Raw genomic sequence first — 27,847 nt, forward strand, 5'->3', positions numbered from 1 at the left:
ATATATAAGTAGCGTAGATACTTTTTCTCAAATAAGTGGAGTATCTATGATGTTGATCATTTCAGTTCTACTTTATCGTGCCATAGTTCATCCATTGAAACCTTCCTTCAGTCGACAAAAGATAAAAATCGTTTGTGGTTTAGCGTACATCATTGGTTTGATTACGACAGTTGGAATGACATTTTAAGAGTGCACTGTGGATCCTCAAGCTCGTTATTTGATTTACGAATTGTTTGCGTTTTATTCATGTTTCTACATTTTCCCAATAATCTTCATGACTGTGACTTACTCCATAATTGCTCAAGCATTGATTAAACAAAGAAAAGCACTACGAACACTCTCCAATCCGACACTTTCTCATCTAATCCTCCACCAGCTCAAGTGTTCAAAGATATACTCGGCATAGTAAGACATTTATTGTTTGTGTCAGCACAGTTTTCTGTTTCACGGTGGGTCACGCTTATTTTTTGGTTGTAGGCATGCTCTATATAAACAACACTGTTCCATCAAATTCAACCACTAATCTTTACGTCGTTTATGTTCTCCGTCTTTTTGGCTCACACGCGTTAAATCCTCTGATCTATGGAATATCGAATAGAAAAACGATGTGTTTATGGAATTGCTGCCCAAAAATAAGACCAATCTAAGTTGTTTTCAGTATCAAAAAGTAGAGATTTTTTATATAGGGGCTCCTTTATGTATTTCGAACATTATAAAGTAGCTAGAATATAATTTAGTTCTGAATTGCTTTGTGAGCGTTTATATGATTCTAAGAAATGCATTTTTGATGATTTCCAACAATTCATAATTTCATAACAGAATTGTAAATCAGGTCAGCATGTTTTCCATCTCTTTATTTACTTTACTAATAAAATAAATAAATGTGTTCGACATGATTATTTCAAAATTAATTTTGCAGAGTTCTTTCTGTGAACAAAATATTTAAAAGTAATCAGTTTCCTGTCAAATTTGTCGGAGATAAAGAAATTTATTCAATCTACAACAGCATTTTACAAAACAATTCAGCGTCTTTGTAAACATCGCATATTTTGCTTTATATGAACAAATAAATACTAAAATGAGATAAAAGAATTTTGACAGCATGCACACAGTGGCGTTTTACAAATGCAGTAGGCTAAGTAGGCTGAAGCCTACAGGCCCGCCTTTTCAAGACGCCCGTTGTATTTAGACATATTTCACCTTTTGGTTCTAAAGTTTGACCATATATGCTGCTGGAAACTTTACGATCTACTGTTTCAATGCTTAATGCGCAAAAATCATAAAGTGCAGGGGACGTACTCAGTTTGAACTTTAAATTTGTTCCTTAATGTTTACACAATATGAGTTACAAACAGAAGACAGGAAATGCTAAAGCATTGGAACGTAAAAAACGCAAACGTCATCAAAACACTGAACTTATTTGGAGGAACAAATATCACTTAAGAACCCACAGCTTTGTCGTAGCCTACAGGCCCCGTAATTAGTTATCCGCCACTGTATAAACGCAGTGCAATAACAGAAAACATACAAACTATAATGTCTTTATAACCTCAGTATTAGATACGAAATTCTCTTTCTAAAATGTACTTCAGTTTTTGGGTACTTTGAAAAATCTTATTAACCAGGCTTAACCGTTAAATAGTTTTGTCAGCTACTGCTTCGATACAACACGTAGCATTTCTCTATATTTTAGAGCGCTGTAAATATCTTACCTTTTAAAATGTTTACTTTTCGGCTTAAGAATGAGAATTTTTTTGAATTTTATAGATATGATTTGTGTACGCTAGTTCTTCAAAAGCAAAAATTGATTTTAAAAAAGTTCAATATTAGGAGGGTGGTCTGGTTTTAAGGGAAGATTTGAGAAAGGCTCTAGGTGATCAAAATATACTCTCAGATAAATGGAAAAATGCAGCAAATATGATCAGGAAGACAGGAAAAAGAATAGTCGTTGTAGTAAGAAGATTTTGAGAATGAATAGCAACGGATTAATAACATTAGTGAAAAAATGTACAGAATAACAAGAGGACTTAGAAGGATAAATAAGAGAACAGGAAGATATGTCATTCGGTTTAAAGATCAGGGATGTAAGAGATTAAAAGCACTATGTGAATATGAATATTTAGATCGTCTTCAACCGCCGCAAACAATGATTTCCTCACATCTTTGGCAGCCTTCTTCACTTATATGGTTTATAAACATTGTATACAAGAAGTATGATTTTGCACTGCCGAGAGATTTAGTGAGTGGGGTGTTGGTCGGCAGAAGGGGTCTCGTTGGTAATTATGAAATTGCCATGAAATGTCGTCAACAATAAACGTTAGTTTGACGGCTTGAATTTTCGTAAACTCTTTTATGATAGATTATTACACAACACAAGAAAATTCACTGTCTAAACTACCATGTACAAAATGACAAAGTACAAATAGATATTTATCATGTGACAGCTTGGTCACAGTATAGGAATACACATAGGGCCACTTCGCTGTGCAACTGACTGCTGTTATTTAATTAGTTTACCTGCTGCCCTTTGCCATATCGTTAATCCTATTGGTCACAGAATGCTTTTTACTGGCTGCCAATAGGGTAATCACATGCGTAATAAGATATGCGTGGCACGAAAAATTCATTGTAGTGGCCGTACTGTATGTTCTCTATACTATCGCTTGGTTGCATTGGTTTTACTTTTCAGAAACAAGCACGGTAAATCCATCACTTCTTATTGTGTTAGAATTTTGTGGTCGCCCGCTATCAGTCTATTAATATGTGTAATATTTGATAGACAAGTCCTGCACTTTTAGATGTGTTGAACAAAAATAGAAATTTAAGCTAATACAGATAACAGACGTTTGATATTCAATAACTCGCATTTTTCTTTTTCTATTAGTTTAGATGTTGAAACAACATACCTTTAATGCCTTTAAACGAATGTCCTTTTATGAGTTTAATTACAGAACCAAAAAAGACACTTTAAAAATATCTGCTTCGAATGATACAAGTTGAAACTGAAACTGACTAAAATATGATGAGTCACGAAATACAAATTTTCAAGCAATCTACTTGCATACTAGATCTTGAATAACACAATGCTTCCAAGAAATAATGATTATATCATTATGATTATATCATTATGACTATAGATTATATTTCAACTTTACATCCACGTGGAATATTCGACATTTAAGTAATGTTCTCTTGAACTATCAAGAGAGAAATATTGAGAGGAAAATGTTGTATTTTCTTAAAATTCAATTTTGACATTATATTTTTTAATGACAAAGTAACAATGCCATCGTTTTCATGACAAATGCATGCATGAATTTATATTTCACATTTTTACAGTTGAGTTGCAACGTTTGACGTATCTGCACGAAAATAAAATTGTGAAATGGTTTAAAATTGTGAAATGGTTTAATATTGCATGCTGTAAGGATACAAATACAGGGCTAAATAATTGACACATGATTCCAAGATTTGAGGCATGAAGAATACTTTTTGTTTGTATTGGCACATTTTCTGTTTTTTATTGAATCATGTTTATTTTGTGGTTTCAGACGTGCTATATATGAACAACACTCTTTCATCAAATTCTTCCACAAACATTTTGTTATGAAAAAAACACATAGAAACAACATGGGTTTCACGAGGGAATTTCATATGACCCCTTTTGTGATTTGCACGTTGATATATGCTTTGCATGCGGTTCCAAACAGCTTTTATTTACTGTAATAATTAATTTAAAGTAAGGCCCGTTTCAAATGTCGCATTTTACATGCGCCGAAAGCATTAACGACAAAAGAAAATGAAATAAAATTCCTCATTATCTTTTGTTTTAATTGCATTCGGCTCATGTAAAATGCAAAGTTAGAAACAAGCCTAAGCCATCTAGTCAATTGCTTTTTTAGACCAGTAGGAGCAATAACATGGTTAGCCGCATCCAGTAATCCAATTAAATATACAGTGCATTTTGCACCAAGTTGCACAATGGAGTAAGACTACTGTTTGTTTCTATACTGTGACTGTAACTTACTCCTTAATAACTCGAGCACTAATCAAACAAAGAAAAGCCCTTAGGCCCGTTTCAAACGTCAAACTTTACATGAGCCAAATGCAATTTAAAAGAAGATAATGAGGAAGTTCATTTCATTTTCTTTTGTCTTTAATGCATTCGGCGCATGTAAAATGCTATGTTTGAAACGGGCATAAGAGCACTCTCCAATGCAAAACCGTCTTATTTTCAATCCTCAAAACAGGGATAAATTTAAAACATAATTCTTTTGTCGGCAGAGGACGGGATTAGTCAACTATTAAAACAGCCTGCATAACGTGTAACTGAAAGAATGAACGGCATTTCTCTCCTTTGCAGATGACGTACACTCTTTCTTGATATTATAAATATCGGTTGGTTTTAAAAATTCATTTAGCAGACGTTGACTCCCGAGGAGTAGTCTGCCGAAATGCATCGTGTCGTTTAGTTTTTTAATAACTATTTGGTTAGTGTTGTTTACCTAAAACCGTTCTTTTAAGAACTATTAACTTTTTGCTTTACTATTTCGTTCATTCTAAAATATTTGAAATTCAATTCTTGCATAAAAGTCATTTTCTTAGTCCAGCAGCAGGCATGATTACTTCACAGATCGTTTCACTTGGGCAAAAAATTAGATGATTTGTTATCGGCAATTCATGGTATCTTGACATGGTCGAACAATTTAGTCTAATAAAGTTTGTCTAAGAGATCAAATTATGATTTCACAAACAACAAAACAACGCAAACTTGATTAGTTTTGGATTCGTATCGTTTTAAGAACGTGCCCTCATTAAACACAGCTGTGCATGATGCGATGCGGTGTTGAATATTTACTATGAAAACACTGAAAATACCGTTTATCATCACATTATAACAGGGAAATTGATAAAAAGAGGGCACTCCGAGTTGGCCAGAAAAATCATTGAGAATGAAAGGTTTTGTGGTTTCCGTTGTGGCAATATGTGTATTTGGTATTGTTGGAAATACCCTTGTGATCGCTTCAATAATAAAACAGAAGATTCTGCTAAAGAAAAATTTTTACTTTCTTTTCTTGCATCTTGCGATATGTGACGCATTCACGCTGCTATCTATCTTCTTTGTGCAGCTCAAAATCGTCACATTTTTGTCAAACTGCATAAATATTTTGGGTATATGTAGTTTAATTTTTCAAACAAGCGGAGTTACTATGATGTTGATCATTTCAGTTCTACGTTTTCGTGCAATAGTTCATCCATTGAAACCTTCCTTCAGTCGACGAAAGATAAAAATCATTTGTGGTTTAGCGTACATCATTGGTTTGGTTGCAGCAGTTTTACTTACTAATCTAGAGTGCATTAAATTTCCTCGACGTCGTTATTACATTTACGAATGGCTGCCTTTTTTTGCCTGTTTCTACATTTTCCCAATAATATTCATGACTGTAACTTACTCCATAATCGCTCGAGCGTTGATCAAACAAAGCAAAGCCCTAAGAGCATTCTCCAATGCAACACCGTCTCATTTTCAATGCTCCTCCAACTCAAGTTCTCAAAGATATACTCGGGGTTTAAAAACGTTTTTCATTTGTGCAATAACGGTTCTCTGTTTTTCGGTTGGTCATATTTATTATATGACAGCTAATGGATTGCATTTGTTTTATTCTGTTGAAACTAACAGAGTAAACTTATCAGTTGCTTATTGTGTAAGAATTTTGGGATCACACGCTGTCAATCCATTAATCTATGGAATATTTGACAGAAAAGTTTTGTACTTTTGGAAGTGGTGCACAAGAAGATAATTATTAGCTAATTCAGATAACAGGACGTTTGACAGTTGCTTACATGTTTCCTGTTTTAATGTTTAACTATTTACGTTTAATTAATGTTTCAAAAACAAGGCCTTTATTGAGTTCAGTATCAGAACCAAGAAGACCTCTAACTTGCTTACTGAAAAAATATTTTCCTCGAATGATACATGTTAAAACCTAAAACTAACTAGAATAAAGTCAAAGTTAGCTGCACATTACAGTTCTCAAGTAATCTTTACATAGATCCCGAATAAGACAATTTTTCCCAGATAATGAAAATTGTCTTTAGCTATATTGTATTTCATCCTGTCATTCACGTGGAATATTTGACAATTAAGAGAGTGCTGTTTTGAAATAGCATAAGAAAACTATAGAGAAATAAATAGAAATGTATTTGGATTGTCTTTATTAATTACTTTGAATAGTTCATGTAAAATTACAAACAACTGAAATTAGCTGATATTTGTTTTTAATCGACTGCGTTAGCCAGCTACAATGCCATCTTTTCTTTAACAAATGTATTCATTCCTAATTAGTTCACATTTTAGTTGCTCAAATGCAGTTTTAATGTTTGGTTTATCTGCGAATAAAATTATGAAACGCATATTGTTTGAAGAAAAAATATTGCTGCATGGTGAAAATGAAGTATTGGGAAAAAATTTTGATAGGAAATTCCATAATGTGTTACATGAAGCAAATATGAGGAGGGAGACAGGTAGAAAGGTACTTAGTGTGCTGTTTGGATGAAAGGTAGATAAGGAGACTTTGTGGATTAATAATATACTGTGGAAATTAAAAGATTGCCAAAGAAGATGTGTGGTTACTAGAAGGCTAAAAAGAGGAAATATGAGATACGGAAGATACGCCATAAGGGATGGAGCAATTAGGGATGGAAAACCTTTTCAATATTTTGAGGTGGGGATATCACTTCACAAGAAAATATGAATATTCAGATGCTCTATAAGCTGCTGGGAAAAACCATTCTCTTATCGCTTTAGACTTCGGTAGCCCTCTTCACTTCTATGGGATATGAATTTTGCATTTCACTTACTTGACGCACATTTTGGTCATTTATTCGTGACTATATTTAAGTATTCTAACAAATGTTGGTGTTTTCGCGTTAGAGACGACCTCACGCTGTAAGGACGTCTTTTTATTCTCATGTAAAGAGAGAAAAGACGACATTTAGGCATCTTAAGGATTGGCTTATTGGATAAATTTGCTGAAAAAATTCACTTTTACATTGGTAGTGAGCGAAGATGTTGGTCTGTAGAAGATGTCTCGTTAGTAATTATCAAACTACAATAAACATAACGTGAACAATTGGCGTTAGTTTGATGACTTCGATTTTCATGAACTCTTTTATGATTGATTTTTACGCGAAACAAGAAAATTTAATATCTAAGCTGTCAAACACAATAGCGAAACGTAAGAGTTTGTCCGGTGTCCCCAAATACTACCTAACCCACCCCCCTTCATTAAAAAAGGAGATATTTAATCACATCTTAATTCACTGACATATAGTTTAGACATTAAAACAAAATTGTCATCAATATATTGAAATCTCAGGAGCAGCTTTTGTTCGTCAAGCCTATTTGGATAAACTATAAAACACAAATTTGTCATAATATTGTCATCTTAAATGCTACAGTTCACTCAATTTTCATTACTATAGCTACCAATTTGTTGTAAGGAAAAGACCAGCAGCTGTATTTCATACCCACAGCATATAATTGATGCTAATTTTAAATATCATAATATGGAAAATAAGCATCATTCTTTAAGTATTCTTTCTCATCTTACATCGTGCGATATGTGACGAATTTGTATTGATAAACTTATCTTTTTTTTATATCTTGCTTATCAATTTAAAAATTAACTCATTTCGGTTGGCTTGCTCAATAAACGACATAGATACTTTTTTTCAAATAAGTGGAGTATCTATGATGTTGATCATTTCAGTTCTACGTTATCGTGCCATAGTTCATCCATTGATACCTTCCTTCAGTCGATGAAATGTGAACATCGTTTGGGGCTTAGCGTATATCATTAGTTTGGTTACGACAGTTGGAATGATATTTCCCAAGTGCGTTGTGGATCCTGAACGTCGTTATTACATTTACGACGTGATTGCATTTTATTCATGTGTCTACATTTTCCCAATAATCTTCATGATTGTGACTTACTCCATAATCGCTCGAGCATTGATGAAACAAAGAAAAGCACTACGAAAACCCTCCAATCCTTCACATTCTCAAGTACAATCCTACACCAGCTCAAGTCTTAGAAGATATATTCGAAGTTTGAAAACATTTTTTGTTTGTGCTTTAACGGTTATTTGTTTTTCAGTTGGTCGTATTTATTATATAACAGCTCAGTTGCAGTGGTACTATAAAGCAGCAACTAACTTGATACATGTATATGTTGGTATTTGTCTTAAGATTCTGGGGTCGCACGCTGTCAATCCATTAATCTATGGAATATTTGACAAACAAGTGCTTTCTTTTTGGAAAAGCTGTACAAGAAGATTTAATCAAATGCAGATAAAAAAACGTTTTTAATCACTTGTATGTTTCCAGTTCTAATATAGTAGTGGAGATGTTTAAAAATTTTAATGTCTTGAAACAAGAATTATACCTTTTACAAATTTAATAATAGAATTAAGAAGAAGGAAGACCTCTGAAGCGCTCTTTAAAAATTTACTTGCTTTGAATAACACAACACGGAAACTAACCAAATAACTTAAAGTTAGCTGCAAAATAACTTAAGCAATATATACGTGCACACTAGAACCCAAATAAGTAACGACACTCGTCGTCATTTTTCTAGTAAATAATAAAAGTTTTCTTCAATATAATACTATTTTTCAATCTTTTCTTCTGTGGAATGTTGGAAAAGTGTTGGTGCATGTCCTTTTAAACATTCAAGAGAGAAATGTAAAGATAGAAAGATATAGGTAAGTTATTAATGAATAGAACCTAAAATGGCTTCGCATTCAGAAAAAAGCAAATTAAAATAAATTTGTGTCCTTTTCCACTTTTGGAAACAATGCTTGTCTACTATAAAATGACCACTATTTGAAATATCTTGTATAAAATATAAAAGAGGTTAACAATAATGTCGCAAAAAAGATAAAAATAAAGGTTGACGTAAAGGTAGAAAAAGGTAGATATAAGTGTGATAGAGACAGGTTAGAATACTGATAACTAGAAAGTGGTGTTAAAATGTTTAATTTGTTTGTTAAGATCGGGGTTTTTTGGCGTATGTGTAAGGCTTCATCAAGTTTTGGAGAAAATTGAGTGTTGGCCGTTTCTAGGAAAGTGAAACATGAGCGAGTGTATTTGGAGTGTTTAAAACAATAAGTTAGAACTAATGAAAAAGAGCAGATGCGTAAACTTCTACTGCTATATTTTAACACACTTTACTTGAACAACTTAAAAAATAATGAACCGTTTTTCATGGCATTTGGAAAGTGAAATATTGAAAATATGAAAAAGCTACAAATTCTCGTAAAAACGTCATTTTTCGTTTCCGTCAGTTTATGCTTGTTTCCATGACCTTAAATATTGACAAGCATTTGATAATTGAGGTTATTGATATTTTATAGAATTTAATGTAATTATTTTGTGTAAAATAGTCAAAACTTACTGTTCAATATGGCTTTTCATCAAATAAAATATGATAAATTTGGATACTTTTGAATGCGTATTGTCTTAGGGAACGCGCCTGTTCACATTTGCAGCTGTGATGAGACGTCACGTGCCTGACGGGCATAAGCCATGACGTGAGATGACGATTGATTGAAGACGACAATAATTTTCCGGCTTGATTTTTGACACATGGATGTGGCGTAGCAACATATGTAGTAGGTCCTAGTGGTTGCGAAGAAGGCAGCCGTTGAGCCATGGGAAACGATCCCCCTGCATTGGACTCTTGTGACTGCTTGCCTGTCAAATTTCAAAATCAGGCCCGACAATGTGTGTAAACTGTTCGTTCGTATGGCTTGACAATAACACATATTTTTAAGATTAATTTTTCCAAATTGACTTTCATGTACATTTGAGTTCTTTAAGAATAATAAAAAAATTTACTTCAAATGTGTCTCCTGGAAGCTTTAAGCAGTTTTGCCGAATACCAATATAGGCGATAACAGTGTGCACTTGTTTAAATTGAAGCATTTGTAGGTAAGTACAGCTATGGCCCGCCTATTTGTACTAAAACTGCACTTAATCAACTTCATTTCATCGTTGGTCGGCCCCAATTACCGTGTAATTGTCTACAGTTTTCGTTCCAGCCAGTTATATTCTAAATATTCTGTTTACTGGCCGAACATTAAAATTTCTGAACGAGATAATGCAAAATCTATTCAAGCAGTAGAAAAGTTAATTTTATTCAATTTATCATTAAGTTACCCTAAAATATAATTGTACTTCAGTAGCACCCGAATTGAACGACGAGCAATATAGTTAATGATGAGAAATTGAGTTTTGCAAGGAAATGCATGATGTTATTGTACGTCCTAAGTGCTGCCATTTTAAATATTTAATGTAGTCAGATTTTGTTTCTGTATGTTTTAAATAGAATGTTAATTATGGAAAATACATTCCTCACTCGCAGAGAGCTTTTGAACAAGCAAACGAAAAACCTACAGAAGTTTTTCAACAAACCGTCAATTAATGCACGTGAATACTTTCAGATATGACTTTCTGAAGAGACGACATTCCTTAACATCTCAAAAATAGCATCTCCCTTTAAAGGCAACCACTATTTCAACACAGAATTCCAAAATTAACCACCCCCGCCCTCTTGAGACGGACTCTATGCATATTTATTTTAAAAGTACTACGAAGAAAGAACAAACTCGAACTAATATCAAACTGGACATAACATTGACCACAACGTAACGCTTATATACTTTACTTTGCTCTATCCTTAAAATAACAATGAGAGATGCTGCGATTTTTGTTGTCGTGATATGTCTATTTGGCATCGTTGGAAATACTCTTGTGATCACTTCAATTTTAAAACGGAAGTTTCTGTTCATGAAGAACTACTACGTTGTTGTTTTCCATCTTGCGATATGTGACATGCTGGCATTGCTATGTATATTTCTCATTCAGTTTGACAGTGTCCCAATTTTGCTAAATTGCTCATATGCAAGTGGCATAGATACTTTGTTTCAAATAAGTGGAGTTTCTATGATGTTGATCATTTCAGTTCTACGTTATCGTGTGACAGTTCATCCATTGAAACTTTCCTTCAGTCGAGGAAAGATAAAAATCGCTTGTGGTTTAGCGTACATCATTGGTTTGGTTACGACAGTTGGAATGACAATTCAAGAGTGCATCGTGGATCCTGAAGGTCTATATTACATTTACGAATGGTGTACATTTTTCGTTTGCTTTTACATTATCCCAATAATATTTATGACTGTCACTTACTCCATAATCGCTCAAGCATTGATCAAGCAAAGAAAAGCACTAAGAACATTCTCAAACCCAACACGACCTAATCTACAATCTTCAGGAAGCTCTAGTCCTCAAAGATATACTAGGAATAATAAAACATTTCTAGTTTGTGTTTGCACAGTCCTTTGTTTTGCAGTGGGTCATGTTTGTTTTTTGGTTGTAAATGCGCGTAGCATAGATATTCCTCCTTCATCAAATTCTTCCACTAATCTATACATTGCTTTTGCTGTCCGTATTTTTGGCTCACACGCGTTAAATCCTCTAATCTATGGAATATTGGATAGGGAAATGCTGTATTTATGGAAATGCTGCTCTAAAATAAGACCAGTCTAAGTGAATTGAGACTATAACGCGGAAAACTAGTCATCCAACGGAATGCTTCATTTTGTAGGTCAAAAATTGTCATATAGTTACTAGCTAAATAGTTTAGTTCAAAATTGTTTTGTAACATTTTTTCGTCATTTTTTACAATCTCCAAACAAACTTCACTATTTTTGTGTCTATAGCAGCTCAATTATATCCGCCAAACATTTTCTCATTGCAGTTTATCGACCATCTATATTGGAATAGTTTAGCTTAATATAATCTAAATTAAGAGTCAAAGATCGCTTTTCTTCGTTTGTGATGCAGCGATAAGCCAGCATTAACTTTTATTCGTTGTAAAATTTTCTTTGTGATTAAACTTACGGAAATAGAATAAGTTTCGTTGATGTTTGGTTACGTTGTAACGACGTACAATATGTGGGTACATAAAGCATTACAAAAGCATCTACTTAGATCATAGGAAATGAATGTGCAATTAAAGCTCATGCACTTAACATAAATTTTATAGAACCTCATTAACTCTCAAGGGCAACAAAAAACTGTTCGAGTCAGTGGGGGTTCAAGTTCTCGAGGATATTGTTAAATTTCGTGTATTAGGTGAACATGCAAAAGCATTTGCAGTTTCGCTGTTCATGTGCAATTGTGAGCTACACAAAACATTATACAGATATTCCAAGTGTGATTAAATCCTTTAAAAACCAGTACTGTATATGATTCATTAATACGAACTGCATAAGCTAGATCAATATCATCAAACTTGTCAGGCAAATTTTTCATATAGATTGGATATATCAATGATAATGGGGGTAGGAGAGAGAGTCCTCCATCTTTATCGCACTTCTCAATATTTTTCAAGGTGTGGGATTTCTCGCACTGTATCGCACTGAAAGGAAAGCAGAGTCTGTTGCACTTTATGGCACTGTCAATGTTTCTTTTCACGGAGAGGGGGACTTTTTTGGTAATTAATTGATATTTTGATATGCCAACGTAGGGGAAAGATAAAAATGCTGAACAACCAATTGTTGTTGTGAAAGACGGCTCATTTACAGTATATTAGAATGTGCAACGGAAAACGATATTCTAATGCCATGTTTTTTGTTCAATATTGTATTTGTAAAAAATGACAAAAGTGTTTCCATGGTGACTGCGCCTTATGCTATTCCACTCTGTTTAATTCCCAGTTGATTCTATATCCAAAAAAGAAAAGGTCTTTGTCACCGAGGTTGACAACATGTATTTTGCGCTGTGACAAAAAGCAAACCTTTGGGAGAAGAGCGATTGAATTACCTCAACCATAATCATGCATATTTAATACACAACCGATATGTTTGTCGGACAGGCATTCGTAAAATGTACTGAGAGAAATTAATCCGTCAAACTAAAAAATCGGATGGAAATAGAACTTGCTCAATTTTTATCCGACATGATCAAAGGTGGCCGACTAGTCAAATTACATAAATTTGAAAAAGACTTGGAAACAAGAACAAAAATACGAAAAATATATCGATAAATGTACTGGACGGCGAAAATGCCTGCTCACACGACTTTAAATATTTAAACGAATATAAATATAAAAAAATTATCGGTCGTCTGAACAAGCAACCAAAAGTCGAATTAGAAACCATCAGACCTTTGATCATTGATCATTCATACAGATCAGCTTTAACTTCATGTAATTGAAATATTTTTATTTCTAGTGGTCGAATTGACTTTATCGTTAAATTAAGAATACTTTGAATTGGTCAAGGTTGCTAAAATCCCTGACCAAATCTAAGTGATTCAAGCAACTTGAAAGGGAATAATCACATTGGTCAATTTATATCGTAGACGCAGAAGCCTGCTTAATTTCTCTGCGCAAACCGAAAGTGAATTTTAACACTAAAGAACTAGTTCTTTTCTTCACAAAACGCGTAAGACCATGGATTCCTTCCATACGCAAGTCCTATATCTTTTTCAAAATAGCACGACTAAATATCTCAATCACGATTTCAATTGGAATAAAAGAGAATATAAAAGTATTACAAATAACTTCACCTTTGGTTTCATATAATAAGGCTTTATAATCGATTGGTTTCAGCAACTCAATTATCGAAGACATCTTTATTCACAAGCTTTCTATATTTCTTCAACAATCCGACATACATTTAGTATGAATCTTTAAAGCCCACTGGTACAGATTGCGATCGACAAAGTTCCTAGTGTGCGCTGAAGTTTTGAACAACATTTGTCATTCGTGACAGATGAGTCTAATATCAAACGCGTTTGATATTTGACTCATCTGTCACGAATGACGAATGTTGTTCAAAACTTCAGCGCACACTAGGAAATTTTGTCGATCGCACTTGTCACGAATAACAAGTACGCGCGGCAAGTTCACCAGTGTGCGGCGGGCTTAATCTAGCAATAGATTTAAAATATTATGATATATGCGCATGTAGCTGACAATACATAATGCACCCGTGGGATCAGCGCAATAAATATTTCTAAAGGTTTTCTACACCTTGTAAATTTTTAATATGTATGATTAATTATTTTAAGCCAATGTTGACTCTGAACTGTTTAAATAGCCATGCTGAATTGTTTGAGAGGATTTGCAATTAGCTTTACTGTCCTTTGTGGATTGAGAACAATGTTGAAACGTCACTAGAACGATACGGAATACACTATTGAAATTCAGAACAGATGAGAAGAAATATAATGAGCGGCAATTTTTATCTACAGCACGCATTCTTTATTTTATTTCGTCATAGCTTTGATATAAAATCATTGCTCTAAGGTGAGGTTCATTCACTGTCGACTGCTATTACTCGCAAAATGTCTGATAAATCAGAAACTTCCAAGATTTCTTTGCCAGCTAACGGGAAGAAAGAAAGCAAAGAAGCGAACATCGTGGATAGCGGTGCCGAGAGCCTTAGCACTAAATTAAGCAGCCTACCCATTGTAACGTCCTCTCTTCAAAGCGTCTCTGAGACCTGTCACTACATTAAAAAATCTAATTCCCTCGTCAAATATGGTTTTGAAATGGCCGAGAAAGCACTCTGTACTGGTAAAGCTGTTCTTGAATCGAAACCGCTCGCACCGATAACAAATTTGGCTATAGACCAAGGTAAGATAGTACTCGATTTAGATGTATTTTAGTTCGTCTCTTCCATGAAAAAACAAGATTTTCTGTTTTTGATAATCTTCTAAATCTTTAAAATATCTAAAACACAGCAGAAACCATTAACCTCAGTCCGTTTCTAAACACGAAACTTCTTTCACAATGATTTGAAGGCCTATTTACAGTAGCCATTTTGCTCTAGTTTGCAACTTGGACAAAGAAGCTGGAAGTGTTGTCGACAAGCTTTGGAACTCTGATGAGAAAGTCGAAAAACCGCGCATCTGTGAAACCAAAGACGAACAGCAAGATGCTCCAACTCCAGCAAACATAGACGTTGTAGTGCAAGAGGAATCATCGTTTTACTTCATGTGCAAGACCATTGTGCGAATGACTGCCTTTGTAGTATGGATGAAGTTCAAAGTAAAGTTTTTAATCAACTTTTGAATGCAACTAGATTTTCTAAAATGATTTTAAAAGGATTTTCACTTGATATGTTCACGTAGGTCCTGTCTTTCTTCGTTTACTTGCCATGGACTATACCGAGTTACATGTTCTGGACTATCATTGGTTTTGTATGTATATTTTCATCAGTTCTGTTTTCTTCATATCGGTCTCTTATTTGTCAAGCTTTTGTTTTTTTTCCAGCTGGGATTTGGCAGTTGTGAGGAACGCGGTCAAAAGCGAAAGGACAGAGGCTCAATGTCAGGCGAATCAACTTGCATGGAGCCTTCTAACGTGAAACGTAAATATGGCGATCGTCAAAGTACGTCATCTGAAGAGGGAACTTTGATACAGATCTACAGTACTAACTACGTCGGTCGTAAAGATCCTGACTATGTTCCGGAGGAGCACGAGACGGAGGAAAGTAGCGAAGATTCCGGAAATGAGGAAGAGAAGGAAGAGCAAAGGAAGGAAGCTCTCCACCTGACTGATCAAATGGTTAAAGTGCGAGGAAATTTCTTTGTTTGTATCTGCTTTTCTTTAAAAGTTGCCTTTTCCATGAAAAGCTATTTGGGGGAGACGATGGGTGTGATAACTAAGGATGAGTTTTAAAGTGTTGTAGTTCTATTATTGCTTTAATGACTGTTTTCTTCGCAGGAAGGTATACCTCTATGTAAAGAAATAAAAGCGAATATGAAAGAGATTGAAAAGAAAATGAATAAGGTAAAATAGCAGGCCAACCGGCTTTTGAAATTCCTTCTGTATTTAAAATTTTTACCTATTGCTTCAGAAAGCGAATGATGCTCCTTCCTTGTCGGGGACTGGTATCGAAAATTTGGCAACGAAACCTCCCACCGGCAAGCCAACCGTAGCTAAGGAATCGATAGAGAAAGTCAGCAATCGCAATGCTAGTCCCATGGAGGAAATTTCTTTAAAAGAACACAGCAGTGAGGCTAAAGAAGAAAGCCTGGGAACAGAAAAAGCGGAAGCAGAAGTAGAAAAGGGTGGGAAAGAGATCGACCAAACTCGCAAATCGAGGCGCAGCTCCAAATCCCCGCTTCTCGAGAGGCTTTTGTCGCCGGGACGTAGAAGTCGCCGAAGTAAAAAGGACAAAGCAAAACCTGAATCTGAAACTACCGAAATATCGGACGAAGTATCAAAGAAATCAGACGAAAGTACAAAATCAAAAGCTCTTTCAGCAAGTCCTACGGCATCGTCTGACAATGCAAAAACGCCAAAGAAACACGACGATACTTCAAAGTCTGATGTAAAAGAAGAGAATGCTTCACTAATGAAGGGAGGACCAGAGAAATCGGAAATCCCCGTAAGTCCTTCAGAGCTTGAGACAAAGGCATCCACTGCTCAGGTTGTCAATGAATCTCTAAGAGCTGCCTCTGGTCCTTTTGATGTCTTCAAATTTGGAAAAAAATCGAAGTGATTTATTAGTTCTAACAGATTAAATTAAAAATATTGACAGAAAATATATTTCAAATCCCTATCAATAGTGCAATATGTATGTAAGCAGTTCAAAATATGAAGATAAAACCAAATTATGTAGTAAAATGTTAAAAATTTAGAATCATATTAAAATACGATTCATTAAATGGTATCGTTAGATATGAAAATTGATATTTCCTGCTGTTTTACACTAGAAATTGTTGTTTAGAAATCGGTTGCCCACATTAAGTGGCGTCGCCAGGGAGGGAAATGAAGCGGTCGCGTCCCCCCAGTTATTCCAGAGACCAATTTTGGGAAGAAGTGAAATAAATAAACAACTTATTTTCTGTTTACTGGCAAAGTATATATATAGTAAACCGCAATCTTGAGTGTTGTTGTCGATAAGATTGACTTGAATACACTTGTTCACACATTCTAGAAACGTGTCGCTTTATCATAATCCTACCTGTAAGAAATGACGTTTCAGAGAATATAATATCGTTTTGGAAAACATTTTTCAAGGGAGCATGTCTCTGAGGCCCCATTAAAGTCTAAAAAATTAGACAGTTGTATTGTCCCCCCCTCCCCCCCGCAGTCTGAACATCCTGGAGACGCTACCACAGAATAATGATTATACAGAATGGTCACTCAGCGTACAACGTGTTCTCATGTTGGCCATTATTCTAGCCAGATGATTAGGATTTCTAACTTGTTTCCAACCATTAAAATTACATCACGTCAATACTTAACAATGAATTCAAGAATATTTTGAGTTAAGAAATGACTTTGGATTATTTTAAAGGTATGGAAAAAGTCAAAACCCCTAATCATCTGGCTGGAATAATGGCGGCCACCATGCGCGGAACGACATGCGCGAGAACAAAAACATCAAAGGTTCCGACATGAGTGACTCTTATTCTGTGACGCTACTTTCAACAGTGCACGCAGACATTAACATAGTAAGTTCCTAAGTCGTTGTTTGGTTGTAAAATAAAAGCATGCTTAGTAAAACGGCTGAATTTTTACTTTTACAATTATGTGTTACGAGGTGAAACGAAAACTTAATCAAAATATATTATCGATAGCCTAGATACTTGAATGCACGCCATTATTTTATAGTTACTAGCAAGCAGACATTAAAATGATTCTCCAAAGAGAGGGACTTGCATAGAAGGCGCATTGAAAGTTTGAAGTTCGTCATTTAAATACATTTTGAGATAATAGTATTGCAATTACGCCTCCCTGTTTTCTCATACATCGTTCAAAGTTTCGAGAGAAAATCCGGAAAATTCTGAATGTAAAATATAAAAATATTTTATTTCATTTGAGTATCTTATTAATTTAAATTGAAATGAGTTTCCATGTTTCGACTCATTTGACGTTGTATAATATTATAATAAAAAATTTCAAAAGCGTTTTAAAATAAAACAAACTACAGACAATCAATAAAAGTTTTGAAGGCACACAATTTTGAGTTTCCAGCCTTGCTTCTTTTTAGTTCATTTCCATTTCTTTCCATAACCATTTGTTTTATCTTTGTTTCAAATTTCAACGCTAGGTTAGGATACGACTTCGGTTGCTTTTTTTATGTTTGCACGAAGTCAGATTTTAAGAGAAAATTAGCATCATTTCTTGGAAAATTTTGAACGCGTTGCTCTAAAAATGCTCAATAACTTTTAAATGATAATTTTTATGAATTTTACTTATGTAGCGTAGCTAACATTGCTATCTTTCATTAGTGTTTTATTAAAAATTTTCTCGCCGACTGAAATTACTATCATCCTAACTTATTGAATTGAAGAGTCTATAGCCGTCAACACTTTACAAAGTTTACACATTTGACTTCATTTTTTCCAAGGTGAAACTTTTTGGCTTCACCGTACTTTATTCAAAAATTTTTCAGGTGTCGACCGTCAAAAAATTGTACTTTATAGTCAAATTGGTTAGTTTTGTATAATTTGTGCCCAGTGCTCTTAATTGTAACGCGCAAGACATTAAAGGCACCAATTTAATTAAAAGTTCAACGTGCATCCAACTATCCAACGTCCAGCATTTTCATCCTTTTTAAATATCTGAAAAGGTTTTGTTCAAAAGAGCATTTTTTTACCCACAAAAATCAACCCAAAGAGTAAGAAATAACCTGTTTATATCTTATTTTGCTTTTCTGTAACTTTTCACCTAGAACTATGCATATTTTTGCGTTGAAACAAGTAAGGTGTCGTTTGTGCAAGTTTGTTGTTGAAATATATTGATTTACAAATGTATTGATTTACAAATTTACATGTTAAAAGTAAAAATATTCAACAAAATTTCATTTCATAACACTCCAAACACTAGCAATAAGCAACATTCTAAAGGAAAGACCGAAAGATCGAAAGAAATTGAAACATACAAACTTATGTCTTATTGTTTTTAACCGACAAATTTCTCTTGCTTAGCAAACATATCGACGAAGATTAGACGCCGATTTGCACAAAAATGATTTACAATTAAAACTATAAGTAGCTATACATCCAACAAGCCTTTTTTCATCACATTTATCAACAATTAAAGTATTTTTTTTTAATTATTTATAAAATTTTACAAACCATTTCATATTCGAGTCTTGAAGCATCTAGTTGTGTTTTGGCTGCATGAAAAGCGATTGACGTGTATTAAAATCATTTGGATGCCTGATTTCATTGGCTGATTTTGCTGAGCATTGTTAATTATTGATTTTTTCTAGCTTTCATTGGCTAAAAATCGAAATATGGAATATCTGGGTTAAGTTATCCGAGTTAGATGGTTTTTTACTTTTTTCCCCATTTTTCTTTGAAATGAAGATATTTAAAAATGGAAAAAACAGACTTCCGTTTTCATCACAAGCAATTGAACTATTTACAGTCTAAGTGCAGTAAATTTATTAGGCTTATAAGAAATCCTTTGCATTTGCTTTGAAAGGAATGATGAATAAGTAGCTCCATATGTAGAAGTGATGTAAGAGTATATATCCCACACGAAGGATCTTCTTACTAAACATAAGTAACTATCCTGCCCACTTATTTTTATGTATTAAACTCATTGAAAATATGATAATGTATCAAAACAACAAAGCAGAATTCAACCTTGTATGCTAATTTGTGGAAAATCATTCATTTAGTTATTTCATCACAATATTCAGTGCATTCGTTCTCCCTTCCCAGGCCCTCAACAAATCCCAGGGAATTCTTGGTCGTTATTTAGCAGGATCCGAAGACCAATAATTCTGAAATTAATTCAGAATAATTCAGAATAATTCAGAAACGTAATCTGACAAAATTTTATCTCGAAGTTAGATGTTCTAGATAAAAATTACAATTACAAGCAATTGTTTTTCCGATTCCTATTCCTAGCCGAAAAGTTTAGTCATTTTTATGTATGTTTATGGTGGTGGCGGGTGATGAAGGGTGATGATGGGTCATTGACTTTCGGAAATTCTCGACATTCTCCGGATTGCCCTGTTCGCAAGTGGATTTCGCATTATTCTTTCCTCGGTCCCTCGGTGCTCGTGTTCTAGAGGGGAGGTTCAGCGACGTTTGTTGGAAGAAATGTATCAATGTTTTTCCAGTAATTAGCTTCTATAACTTACTATTGCTGCTGCCACAGTTCGCGTGCAAACATCGCTGGACTTTGGAAATGCAATTTGCTGAAAATCAATAGCTTCTTTGAGCCTCGACAACCAGATACCCAAGATGGCGGATGGCAAAAAGATGAAAACTCGTCCGAAATTGGTGATTTTACCACCGCCAGTTGCAATACCCGAGAAGTATGTCTCTATTTCACGTCTTTCTATGACCCTCCTTTGCAAGATTTATCTTCTTTTTATTATTTTGCCTCGTTCAGCACGGACATCGAAACGTCATCTGGAACGGACGACATAAGCAAGAAGCTTGCCGATTTGGAAATGGATGACTGCCAACGCGAGCGTCTCATGTCTTTCTTGGCCGAGAAGCGAAAAATCGGCGATCTTAGCACAGAAGATTTCGAGAAATTAGATGAAATAGGCGCTGGAAATGGTGGTGTCGTGACGAAAGTTCTCCACAAACCAACTGGCTTGATTATGGCAAGGAAGGTACACAATATTTGTAATAAATTTGCCGGGATATTTGAAATTATTTTCCCGCCGAGAATGCTCGAATTCAGTTATATTTTATGTAGTTAATGTAGAAAACATTTAATCCGTTTGAAGACAGCGGACTTTTGAAATGAGCACAGAATTAGTGTATTCTGTGTTTGGTCAACATTGATGATTGGTCAACATTGCGCTCACAGCAATTTGTTTTTCATATAATTTGCGCAGTTCAACACCTTAGGCTTGTGGTGTGTTCATGAAGATGTCTCTTCCTTCTTGATTATTTTAAAACGTAGATTTTCCTCAGCACAATGTGTGCGCGAAAAGCGAATGTTTTGCCATTGAAATATTTTACCGTGAACTCATTGAATGCGTGAGCGAAAATTCTCCTCACAAAGAGTTCCATGAAACTCGCAAGTAAGACTTCAACTGTGCGTAAAATTACTCAAGGCAAAATCTCTCTTGCAACATTTGCTGCATTTACTCAACAATTGTGACATTAATGTCGCTAATTGAATGATCCCAGAATTCAGATGGTCTATAAAGCCTCTTTTATTTTCCTAGCTTATACACTTGGAGATCAAGCCGGCCATACGAAATCAAATCATTCGAGAGTTGAAAGTCTTACACGATTGCAATTCACCGTACATCGTTGGTTTTTACGGAGCTTTTTACAGCGATGGGGAAATATCCATTTGCATGGAACACATGGTGAGATAATACTTTAGTGTTGTTAAATTTTGTCGTAGAAAGTTATTCGATACATTTTTGAGCGGTATTGTTTGTTTTTTATGTTAATATTCTGGTGAGTGTGTTTAGAGTTCAAATTAACTGATATGCCGTTCTTCCCATAGACAAAAATGTTTTGTGGGTTGATATGTAACTTTAGACAGAAATCCTGCAGGTTTATCTAAGTTGGAATGATATAAGTTTGTTTAGTTGCGTTATGCCAAGTCAAGAGAAAATTTAACGTAAGGTTTTATATATTTGCTTTGATTTCAACTGTGACTTGACTGCAACCCAATAAAATGCTGTGATTTTTTCTCTTTCATTTCACTGTAATTGATAAATGTCAATGGTAAATTCTTATGTACCATCTTCACTGTGACATAAGTATAAGGAGATCAAGTACATTGATTTCTTATTTCTTTTGTATCATCCTCACTATGACATAAGTATAAGAGATCAAGTACATTGATTTCTTATGTACCATCTTCACTATGACATAAGTATAAGGAGATCATGTACATTGAATTCTTATGTATCATCTTCACTATGACATTAGTATAAGGAGATCAAGTATATTGATTTCTTTTGTACTATTCTCACTATGACATAAGTATAAGGAGATAAAGTACATTGATTTATTTTATATCATCTTCATTATGACATAAGTATAAGGAGATCAAGTACATTAATTTTTTATGTACCATCCTCACCATGACAAATATATAAGGAGATCAAGTGCATTAATTTTTTTATGTACTATCCTCACTATGACATAAGTGTGAAGAGATTTTATATTGGCTATTGACTTTAACATTTAAAAACTTTAACTTTGCGGTTTCTTGACTTGTGCATGATTTACTTGTCATGTAATTCTGTGTTCATTTTACAGGATGGTGGATCATTAGATCAAGTTCTAAAAAAAGCTGGTCGAATTCCAGAAGATATACTAGGGATAATAAGTATTGCTGTGAGTTTATAGTTCCTAATAATCCATCACCTCCATCATGGAATTCATTTCAACTCTTTGTTCTTCCAGTAGGATGTGACAAATTAACCTTGTTTTAACTGTTTTTCGATAGGTTCTTAAAGGTCTTAGTTATTTAAGAGAGAACCACAAGATTATTCACAGAGGTATGAAATTTCCATGATTACGCAGGAACTCAAGAATTAAGATCCTATCATTAAAAACACCAAGGCTGGTTTTCATACGGTTGTAGTGCTTGCGATAGCCTTCCTTGTCTCTATTTTTCTCAATCATCTGGCTACAGCTCTCATTAATAGGGTTGCATATTAAAATACTATAATGACTGAAAGGGTTCAAACCATTTACTTTAATGACTGAAAGCATATACAGACTGTGCGACCATAGATGCAAATTTTATATAGCAGATTTGCTCGATTGAGCTTGAACATCCCCCCTGTTCTGAATTTGCATCTATACAAAACATAATTAGACTAAATCTGGTAAATAAATATGCATGAAAGGCCATGCTGGTCACGGATGATTATTTGAGAACTTTAACAATCTTTAAGAAAGTTGCTGCCATTAAATATCAGATTCTTGCTAAGGGACTTGTGTTTCATAATTCTGGTGAAATTATCAGACAAAATTTTTCTTGAAGTTTTTGTTACAAATTTCATATGATCAGCTTTGCTATCCAATAGCAAATATGATATTTTACCAATTGGCTTTTCAATTCATCTAGATGTTAAACCGTCTAATATTTTGATCAGCTCAAGAGGCGAAATCAAATTGTGTGATTTTGGTGTTAGTGGACAATTGATTGACTCGATGGCAAACTCATTTGTCGGCACAAGATCTTACATGGCTGTAAGTAAAATTATCATTTCACCAACAAAACTGAAAATATAGCTGATGATTGCAGTTTGATTGCATGTGTGACTTTAACTAGTGGCAAAGTAGAATGCTATGTCAACTGTTTGACACTCATTTTCAAGAAGAAGGAAGAATACAAATTTTTTTGTTGTCAGTGAAGTCTATTGTCAGTGAAATATAAATTGTTATAAGGTTCGAAGTTGGAAGTATCATCACATGTTTTAATGTAAGTGGTCCAGTTTGGTAAGGCCTGTGGGTATTGATGTTGACTGACATTTCGACATCCTTAGCAGTGGTAGTCTTCTTGGTACACTTGACATTGGAGATGACTACTGCTAAGGTTGTCGAAACGTCAGTCAACATCAACATCAACAGTCTTTCTCAGTACTCTACGAAGAAGGATCTACATCTACAAACATGTAACGATACTCCCGGGCTCAAACCATTTACTTTAGTAAAGTTCATATAACATCTTGGCACGAGGTTGGAGGGATGGTGCGCGATTTTCTCACCACTTTTTTTGAAGCGTTTTAAGATGGTTGTATTGCATTCCTTGCCGCTTTTGCTTGTACGTAAGAATTTTGATAGTTGTGACGTCACATGCAAAGTCACTACAAATAAAGCGGAAGTAAATGCGACGTCTAACATCCGCTTACATATTCTTGTTCCAAAACAAAGCCGCGTATAATGCCATAATCGGAGAAACGAAGTTTGAATTTTGACACGCTTAGACGTTTTTAATAAAAACGTAACCTAGACGAGATCTGAATTCGCGCCATCGCACCATACTTGTCAGCAGTTTAACGTTTTAAATGGATATCAGAATTGTACTGGATACTGATATCCAGTCTGAATCTGGCACACCCTTTATTGAATAGTTAACACAAATTTAATCATCTGCGAGGAAGAATTTCGGCCTTGAAAATGAAAGGTTTCCGTTCATTTTTATTTGAACTACCGAAGAGGTACACCCGAGATTATGGAAATCACGCGTGACTGTCACGAAGTCCTTGAATCGGTCAAAATTTTCTCGAATCGTTTCACGCGTGAGTGTCACTATGATGATACGTGTAATGAAACATTATTTGCTTGCGTAATATATTGCTTCAAGTTGAAAGATGCAGATCGTCCAGGTTAGTAGAGTCCTGAGAAAGACTGTTGGTGTTGATGATTCTGCAACCTTAGCTGTAGTCATCTTCAGGGTCAAGTGTGTACCGCTAAGGCTGTCGAAACGTCAGTCAACATCAACACCAACAGTCTTTCTATGGACTCGACTAACCTGGACCATCTACATCAACCAAATTGTAACGATACTCCCAGGTTCAGACCGTTTACTTTAGAATATATATAGGCACATGTTAGATTACATTGCCATGAATTTCTTTGTGTTATTTGACAACTATTATCATACGCAAAAACAACCAAACATTGTTCTCGATAAGCCCGAGTTAACGCCTGATGCGAGTCTTGTTTCAATTTTAGCCCGAGCGACTACAGGGAAACATTTATTCAATACAATCAGATATTTGGAGTTTAGGTCTGTCTCTTGTTGAGATGGCGATTGGACGGTACCCCGTACCTCCACCGAACCCTGAGGATATTGATAAAGTTTTTAATGGTGATGTAAAGGACATGGCGTCACTCAACCCTGATACGATCGTGCCCGGAGCTCAAATACCTCAGGCTGTAAATGGAGGGGAAGTACCTAGGCCAATGGCTATCTTTGAGCTGCTGGACTATATTGTTAATGAGGTTTGTGTTTAAGTATTTTTCTGTTTCATGCTGCTTGTAAAGTATGTTCCTTGCAAAGCATCTCACATCAAGTCATTAGAATGGAACTTCAACATCAGTTCACGTCAGCTGAAGAAATAATAATGGAGTATATTAAGATTCTTACACAAAATCACTTCTGATCGTGATGAAGATACTTAACTGAAGTACATAAGGACTAAGTCTCAACATCAAATCACTGCTGATGAAGACGCTTGATTGAAGTGTAAAAGGACTCAAGTGTCAACATCAGATCACTCTTTATGAAGACACTATAATTAAGAATATAAAGACTCAAATTTCAACATCAAATCACTTCTGATGAAGACACTAGACTGGAGTATATAAGAAATGAAGTTTCAACATCAGATTACTCCTGGTGGAGACACTAGACAGGATTATGTAAGGACTTAAGTTTCAACATCAGATTACTTCTGATGAAGGCACTAGACTGGAGTATGTAAGAAATGAAGTTTCAACATCAGATTACTCCTGGTGGAGACACTAGACAGGAGTATGTAAGGACTTAAGTTTCAACATCAGATTACTTCTGATGAAGGCACTAGACTGGAGTATATAAGGACTCAAATTTCAACATGAGATCCTAATGAAGATCCAATGCTGGAGTAGAAACGCACTTCTAAACCCACTTCATTTTTCTAGCCTGCTCCACGTCTACCGGAGCGACATTTCTCTGATGATTTCAGGGAATTTGTACATAAATGGTGAGTTTCTTTGTTGAAATACTAATTCTTCGAGCGATGCCTTTAGACATTATGATCAATTTATACTTTGATTTTAGTCTCGTCAAAAACCCAAACGAACGTGCTAATCTCAAGTTCTTAATGGTTAGTAAAAGTAGTTTCGACCTTGTTTCAAGGATGTTACTTAAAGAATCAGTTTCGGTACCATGCTTTGCGCCCTTCCATGCTTATACTTTCGCACGGTGAATGAAGTACGGTTTTATGAACATTTATTAAAATATTTTTACACAGTGAAATAGGGACTTTGTGGTGATGACAAATCTAAAAATTGCTTTAGAAATAGCAAATAATTCTGGAACAGTTCTTTTGAGAACTATTGGGTTTATGTTTTGGTTTTAAACACTTCTCTTGAGAACTATTGGGTTTGTGTTTTGGTTTTAAACAGTTCTTTTGAGAACTATTGGGTTTGTGTTTTGGTTTTAAACAGTTCTTTTGAGAACTATTGGGTTTGTGTTTTGGTTTTAAACAGTTCTTTTGAGAACTGTTAGGTTATTATTTTGACCATTCACCGTGGTAATTGCTTTTTTAAAATTATATTTTTATAAGTTTCGTTTGAAGAGAAACTCCACCCTCACATATGTTTATGTTAAAAGTTGCATTCGTATACCAAGGTTACCTATCATTCCTTATTTACGAAAGCCGCCATTTCCGGATCACCTAAAATTGCCTACGAAGCGTGCAAAGACCCGAGACTCATTCTCTAAAGCACATCTTTCCAAGAACGCCTTCACGGTGTTGTGTCTTTCACAGACATCCTTAAGTCTACCTTTGCCTTGTCTCCTACGTAGTTAACAAACACATACAATCCAAACTGCCCAAAGTCGGTGGTCAAAGAAATCATATTTAATTATTAAGCAATCCACACCGGTTCTTCTCGGTGTTGAAGTGAATGCACGGTCACATGTTACATGCATGCTCTCGTTTTTGTCTGTGTCATGGCAACAGCATGGCGAAACAGTCAATTAGTTTTATAAAATAAACACAGTAAAACGCGTGCGCTGATTGCCCTACAGCTGCGTTTGCATTAGCGTGAGATATGCGATTTCAGATCTAAGCTCAAGCAGTTAAATCAGTCAATCAAAAAGCGAGGTATGCGTATCAATCATGAATAAATTTTAGTGGAAAAATCCAAACGTTGGTTTTAAATTTGTCTTTTTCGCATTATTATTTTATAAAAGAAATAAAAGATATTTTTTTGTCTGTTCTTGCTTATGTAAACCTCGGAGATGTTAGTGAGAACTGTCGAGCATGTAGAAACTCTCGACTTTCGGTCTCAGGCTTGCACTGATCTGCTTTCGAGTTCTCCCAAAAGTCTCCTCGGTGTGCATAAGCATGTGCAAACACAGTGATCATGTTTCATTTCTTAAGATTTTTTTACTGTCTATAAACCACGAGTTTTTTTTGGTTTTAGGGTCACCAATTTATCAAGAAAGCTGAGGAATCCAACATTGACTACGTTGGTTGGGTGCAGCGGACTCTAGACATTACGCCACAAACCACGACAGTATAAAGGGGACATCGAGGGATAAGTTTGTACATCGAATCATCTTTCTCGACTAGCTATCTTTAGTGAGTGGCCTTAGTGGTGCGCAAAAAATTAGAGATTTTTTTACTTTATTAGAAATTGAGATAATGCGGTTGTCTATGAGATCGTATTAATATTGAATTTCTTCTGAAACGTTTTCAAATAATAGTCGAAATATTTTATACAAATAACTACATGTAAGTGTTGTCCGAAGTTTTTGCCGCCTTTTTTACGTGTGATGGGATTTTTGACGGATGGCAAAATGTGTTTTTGAACGATGACGTCATTCAAACAATGACGTCATGATGACGTACCCTTGAGACTGCTATGAAGTCAATTCCAAATTCTGTCTTTATTAGATTTGTAGGTTATAATTTGGTGCGATAGCGTTGTCGTAATGACAATGTTTGGACAAATATGTTTTGTGAAAAACACAGTTTGTAAAAACTACAATTGAGAAATATATTTCGTTTTAAGACTTCATATGTTAAGTGCTCAATATCAAAGCAAGCAGTATAATACATAAAGGTATCTTTTCACTGACATCAATTG

The 27,847-nt window shown here is 34.8% G+C and overlaps 2 protein-coding genes and 2 long non-coding RNA genes across 4 annotated transcripts; 3 read left to right on the forward strand and 1 right to left on the reverse strand.

Annotated features, from left to right (window-relative positions):
• The first annotated feature begins 1,496 nt into the window (after window positions 1–1,496).
• On the forward strand, window positions 1,497–6,204 carry LOC124455047. Its single transcript, XR_006951675.1, has 3 exons — window positions 1,497–1,507; window positions 4,440–4,444; window positions 6,002–6,204. It is a non-coding gene; the product is annotated as an uncharacterized LOC124455047 (long non-coding RNA).
• A 6,417-nt stretch (window positions 6,205–12,621) lies between these two features.
• Window positions 12,622–13,769, reverse strand: LOC124455039. Its single transcript, XR_006951672.1, has 2 exons — window positions 13,637–13,769; window positions 12,622–12,789 (listed from the first exon to the last, which is right to left on the reverse strand). It is a non-coding gene; the product is annotated as an uncharacterized LOC124455039 (long non-coding RNA).
• A 582-nt stretch (window positions 13,770–14,351) lies between these two features.
• On the forward strand, window positions 14,352–16,719 carry LOC124455158 (eukaryotic translation initiation factor 5B-like). The gene is made up of 6 exons (XM_047005875.1): window positions 14,352–14,708; window positions 14,905–15,122; window positions 15,206–15,274; window positions 15,348–15,647; window positions 15,801–15,866; window positions 15,934–16,719. The coding sequence occupies exons 1-6, from the start codon at window positions 14,417–14,419 to the stop codon at window positions 16,579–16,581; spliced, it is 1,593 nt and encodes a 530-aa protein (XP_046861831.1). The 5' UTR covers window positions 14,352–14,416; the 3' UTR covers window positions 16,582–16,719.
• Window positions 16,720–20,073: 3,354 nt separating this feature from the next.
• On the forward strand, window positions 20,074–27,778 carry LOC124455037 (dual specificity mitogen-activated protein kinase kinase 1-like). Its single transcript, XM_047005788.1, has 10 exons — window positions 20,074–20,364; window positions 20,442–20,670; window positions 21,235–21,381; window positions 22,289–22,366; window positions 22,479–22,530; window positions 23,106–23,230; window positions 24,719–24,988; window positions 25,670–25,731; window positions 25,809–25,854; window positions 27,182–27,778. The coding sequence occupies exons 1-10, from the start codon at window positions 20,291–20,293 to the stop codon at window positions 27,278–27,280; spliced, it is 1,182 nt and encodes a 393-aa protein (XP_046861744.1). The 5' UTR covers window positions 20,074–20,290; the 3' UTR covers window positions 27,281–27,778.
• Window positions 27,779–27,847: the final 69 nt, after the last annotated feature.

The sequence above is a fragment of the Xenia sp. Carnegie-2017 genome, unplaced genomic scaffold, assembly GCF_021976095.1.
Source record: "Xenia sp. Carnegie-2017 unplaced genomic scaffold, XeniaSp_v1 HiC_scaffold_13, whole genome shotgun sequence".
Lineage (NCBI taxonomy): Eukaryota > Metazoa > Cnidaria > Anthozoa > Malacalcyonacea > Xeniidae > Xenia > Xenia sp. Carnegie-2017.